General features: G+C 38.2%; 1 protein-coding gene and 1 long non-coding RNA gene across 2 annotated transcripts; both read right to left on the bottom strand.

Annotated features, from left to right (window-relative positions):
- Positions 1-225: 225 nt before the first annotated feature.
- LOC116182947 lies at positions 226-1,875 on the bottom strand. Its single transcript, XR_004147659.1, has 3 exons — positions 1,308-1,875; positions 594-1,247; positions 226-543 (listed from the first exon to the last, which is right to left on the bottom strand). It is a non-coding gene; the product is annotated as an uncharacterized LOC116182947 (long non-coding RNA).
- A 661-nt stretch (positions 1,876-2,536) lies between these two features.
- Positions 2,537-4,379, bottom strand: LOC116182943 (multiple epidermal growth factor-like domains protein 8). The gene is made up of 4 exons (XM_031503506.1): positions 4,320-4,379; positions 3,401-3,716; positions 2,994-3,352; positions 2,537-2,944 (listed from the first exon to the last, which is right to left on the bottom strand). Exons 1-4 carry the CDS (start codon positions 4,377-4,379, stop codon positions 2,552-2,554), a joined length of 1,128 nt encoding a protein of 375 aa, XP_031359366.1. The 3' UTR covers positions 2,537-2,551.
- Positions 4,380-5,104: the final 725 nt, after the last annotated feature.

Raw genomic sequence — 5,104 nt, 5'->3', positions numbered from 1 at the left:
TCGTTAACGTTAACGTCAGTTAAAATTATGCGCTGTCATAACGTCACGACAGCCAACACTGTGACCAAACTGCAGCCTAAATCTGTTTTTATTAAAAAGGAAAAAAAAATAAAATTAATTCATTATTGGTGTTTCTGCGGATCCTATTTGTTCCTACCATACACATTTTTTTTATTAGCGCGTTTCATACCGTTGGCAACCGCCATCGTTTTCACCTACACATACTTTTTTTAGTAGCGATTCTCTGGAGGTGGTCGGATTCGAACTCCTGCCTTTACCGTCTATAGAAACATACCAAATTGCGTGCATCGAAATATCCATCTGCGCTAATCTGTAACATGACGAATAGTTCTGAACTCGCGAGTGTTAAGCGAAGCGTTGTTTTTGTTTATTAATAGTAGTGTTTTTAATCATAATTTAAGTGTTTGAGCCAAATTACGTTCAAATCAATGCGCGGAAAACTCATACGATGAGATTCATGATTGTATTCTCCAATGACCGTACATCTTGTGCATCTGTTATATGCATTGAAATTCACAACACCTGCAATTAAAATTTAAATTCTGCTATTTCCTATACCTTAGTATCCTTACCTTTTGCAAATGAACGAGCTGGAGTGTCGCAAATGAAGCATCTCACCTTTAAACTGCATTTTATTCCATTAATGAAAATCCCATTCTTTAAAAGAGGTTTTATTTCTTCTACAAATGGTGTTAAATAACCCTGAACACTGGGTGGTTTGGTGGTACCACAATAAATGCCCACTACGAATGGATGCAAGTTTCGCATATTGTTTATTAAACACAAAATGGGCCAAAATTCCATTTTTGTACTGTTGTATATTGGTAACCCATCAATATTGAAACTTAATTCTAAATTAGTTGCACTATCAATCTTAGGTAGTAAGTTAACAATTCCCTTTTCGAGTCCATATTATGCCAATAATGGCCATTGCCCATTTTCGCAATTGTTGTTTCTCTGGGGGTTTGTAAAAGTGTTCTTGATGATTTTGGTAGGTTAGGTAATTTAAGTACATGTAACATCGTTAACAATGCTGTAATGGCAACATGAGAGATATTAAATGAAATGGCCCATTGTCGTAACTTTTCATTGAAATTGTAAGTTATTACATCTTCATCTTGCGAGTCACTGTTATTTCGTAAATAACTTTCTTCAACGCATTCTTGATCGTCACTGTTTGATGAATCGATTGTTTCATCAACTGGTAATAAGGAAAGAGGCAGTTTCTGTAAGTGTATAGGTAAAGGTTTAAAGTAGAATATTGGTTTAAATGTAAAATCACACACCTGATTAGGGATTTGTATATCATTGGTTTCACTTAAATGGTTTACATTGTCCTCAATTAAGTTTATTTCGTACTCTTTCGTAGCATTGATAGTTGTAAAGTCCGACTTCACCGACTTTTTAATGTGTCTATAATAGGTTCCACTTAATTTGAAATTTTTCAATTTTTGAAAATTAGCACTTGAGAGTTTGAACTTCCCCATAACTAATAATAACACCTATAAGAATCGCTTATATACTTATAAACACAAATCAGCTGCTTTTTTAATCCAGAATGCCAGAATTCGCGGCTGAAATGACTAACCTAACTGCCAAATCTCAACCAAACAGAATTTCAAGCGAATTCGCTTTCTTATGAGGTTAAGGTAGCGCTGTCCCACCTAAAATTTAAGCTAAAATGCAGCGCACTTAAATGACTGTCACATGGCAAAATCTGTTGCTTTCTAAGCGATGTGATGACCAAATAACTGCCAAATGGAATTCCAAGCTTATTTTCCAACAGTTGGAACTTTAGTAGCGCTGCTACAGCCAAATAGTAAAGCTACATTGCAGCTTGCCAATATTCAGCGATTAAGGTACTGGGAAAACGTTTTCACAGCTAATTTTTGGCTATGGTGGCATAAAAGTATTTCTCGTGTTACTTGCGAGAGTTCGGGGTCCCAACCAATGCGGTTACAAGGGGATATGTCGCGCTTTCTTCCATAAGCGTTAGGCTTCTTATAGTGTTTTTATTGAATGATAGAAGACAGTGTGGCCATACAGTGGTGTTATTTTCTATTGGTAGTGGAAGATCTGCCATTTTTAACCAAATGCATTGGAGTGGTGGAAAATCGGAATCGATTGTGAGAATAATCTGTCCTATTGTAAAAAGGCTGTAACAAACGAGCCCAAAGGTGATATCTAGCAACCTTTGGACTCATTTGTTTCAGCCGTTGTACAATAGGACAGATTTTCGCGAATATTGTTTTAGTATTGTAGTTGTATATTCTCAATTCTGATAAATGAATCAATTCAAGGACAAATTTGTAAGAACTATGGCGGACATGGAGCATATGGCCACACTATCCCTATACAGTCACTGTACATTTAGCGCATTCGCACCAAGTGCCCACATGCCGGAATTACATTTTCAATTGCGTTTACATCCGTTTATGCGTTTTTAAAATGCCGCCACCGATTGACAAACCCGCCTACTGTCTCATATTTTGTCGTATTTTAATGAAAATACAGATGTACCACTTAGGTCTTAGATTAAACAAGCAAGTAACAAAAACGTACCGGTAGGTTCAACCGCAACTGGCCTTAGATCATAGTGAGTAGCTTTCCTTGGCTTCGGTTTGGCTGCAAGATTTAAGGTGACACTTGCGAAAGGTCGCTTGGCCATATGCAACATTTCGACAACATGTCTCCGTCTCGCCCTCCGAACGTCGGCCGCCTGTTTCGCCTTCCAGGCGACGACGCAAGCTGCCAAAAATAAGAAGAAACACGAAAAGAACACAGAGAAAAACACAAAGAGGTCAATGTGTAGTTGATCTTGTCTAAAAAATACAATTCCATATGAAACTTTTTTATCCAATTCGGGACTGTCGACGGCTTGCAGAACTAAATAAAATCGCGTCGATTCTAAACTGTGATGCTCCTAAACAAAAGAAAATAACTTTCAATCGCTCGCTATCTTTAAAACATACCTCAGGTAACGTAATTACCAATCGATCCTTTAAACCTTTTAATGCCAACATAGTTTTTGGCTGTTCTACTGTTATGTAAGTTCGTAAACCGATTGCGTCTTTCTCGAATGTTACGTCATCAGTTTTCTGAGATCCGTTTTCCCATAAACCGTATTGTGGATCAAAGTCAATTTCGTGAAATCCACTGGTTGCGTTAGGAAAAACAACATAAGTATCGTCATGGGTGCTCATAAATACATTCAGTTTGCCTTGAGTGACATCTATCATTATTCGAATATCTACATTCATGAACCTGGGCTGTACGACAAAGAATACCATTTCGCCTGGATGTAAAGGTTTCGGTTTCATCTTGCATTCATCTGGTAAGAGAAAAGTTACAATTGATGCGATTTATAGTTTACAGCTACCTATCGGTTTAGCATCAAAGCACATTTTTGAATCGACCGACATTTGTTTGTAGCACTGATGACCCGCTTTCGGCGTGCCTATGTAACCTTCTTTGCATTTTGAACATTGAAGCATCCAGCACGGTTGAGCCGAGTTCTTTCCGGACGGTCCCGAAGGGCAGATGTCGCTTTCAGTGTTGTTTTTGCAATTGCATTTTTCGCCAGTAACGGGATCACATATGTCTCCATGACCGTGACAATCGCACAGTCTACAGGGGTCTCGATGATCTTCCGATCCACGAAAGTAGCCTAAAATAATTATTTTGCAATATGAAGACTATAAGAATTGACCCAACCCAACCAACCCAATTACTTCTAAAGTCAAAAGGTGTCACATAAAATTTAGTTAAAGTTCAATCTTCTACTATTTCCTTGAAAAGGTACACAAACATAATTTACTGGTGTCAGAAGTGGAATACGTAAAAAAACGTTGGTATAGTGCATAACAAAGATCGATAGGAAGTATCGGCAGAACTTCTTTAAACACTTTCTGGGATGATTGCTGTCACTATCCATGAATCTACAGGGCAATTTCCTACCAGGAAAGAAAGAACATTATCTCCTCAACCCAGGCCAGCACAGTTCTCGATGCCACCATATTGTGCTGTCAACTGAACCACTATTAGGGACTTTAGTCGGTAAAATGAGTAAGTTTGCATATTGGACTAGCGCTTACGTTGATATTGAGGTTATACATCTTTACCGGAAACGGAAGTTGCTGCGCCAAAAAGAGATAGCAACAGGTTCGGCATGTTTGTCACTGGGTTGACGCTTTTAAGTAGATGTTCTCCATTCCTTCACAAACATGCCTTACCTGCTGTTATCTCGTAGAGCGTCATTCTTGGTTCACCGCCCGCGGTTCATAAAACTAGAAACCTACTTGCTCTTGAACCCAAATGCCATGTGTTAGAACGGCAAAGATGTATAACCTCATACCCATTTTCTGCCTTGATGTTTCCATACAAAGTAATGACCACACCGTATATTTTTTAAGTCGACCAGCTTTGCTGAACACCCGGTATCTAGAAACGGTTTAAGTTGGGCGCTTCGTTACTGAGAAATTATAGTTTCTGATTTTACTTATTTGCTCAAGGAGACGACGAGTGAGCTTTGTGTGTTTTATTTATTAATTGTTTGTCTTGTTTGTCTTGCCGCCGATAGCGAACGTAAATTTCGTAGCGAATTCACCCGTTTTGCAATCGTTCCTGTAGGAATATTTAAATTGTTTTTACAGACCCCGAAAGTTCTTTTGTGTCATTTGTTTTAACCCGTCAGATTCTTGGAGTTGCTATTTATACCGGTTCAGTTTACACCCACAGGCTACTGAAACCGACCTGCCAGAGTGCTGCTACCGCCGACCTCGACCTCGACCAGGTGCGAGGCCATACGCCAATAAAGACTAAACTGTCATTTTGATGCCACTTGCAATACATACGCAGACCGCATAAAATTCCGCGACATTCACCAGATAATAATAAGAATAATAATATATATATTTGCCCAACAGTACAACCAATTATAGAGCAAAATAATCAAACATACAGAAAAATCCCATTTTATCATTAAACACACTTACGTAGTCGTATAGACAAAAAAAAAGTTAGAAATGATGATAAAGTTACTTATTTAAACACATCAGAAATCATTTGGAGGGAGTTGTAATTA

This window comes from Photinus pyralis, unplaced genomic scaffold (genome assembly GCF_008802855.1).
Source record: "Photinus pyralis isolate 1611_PpyrPB1 unplaced genomic scaffold, Ppyr1.3 Ppyr1.4_unclustered_Scaffold822, whole genome shotgun sequence".
Taxonomy (NCBI): Eukaryota; Metazoa; Arthropoda; class Insecta; order Coleoptera; family Lampyridae; genus Photinus; species Photinus pyralis.
Note: the sequence above shows the minus strand (reverse complement) of the source record. Positions and strands in the feature narration are given on the sequence as shown.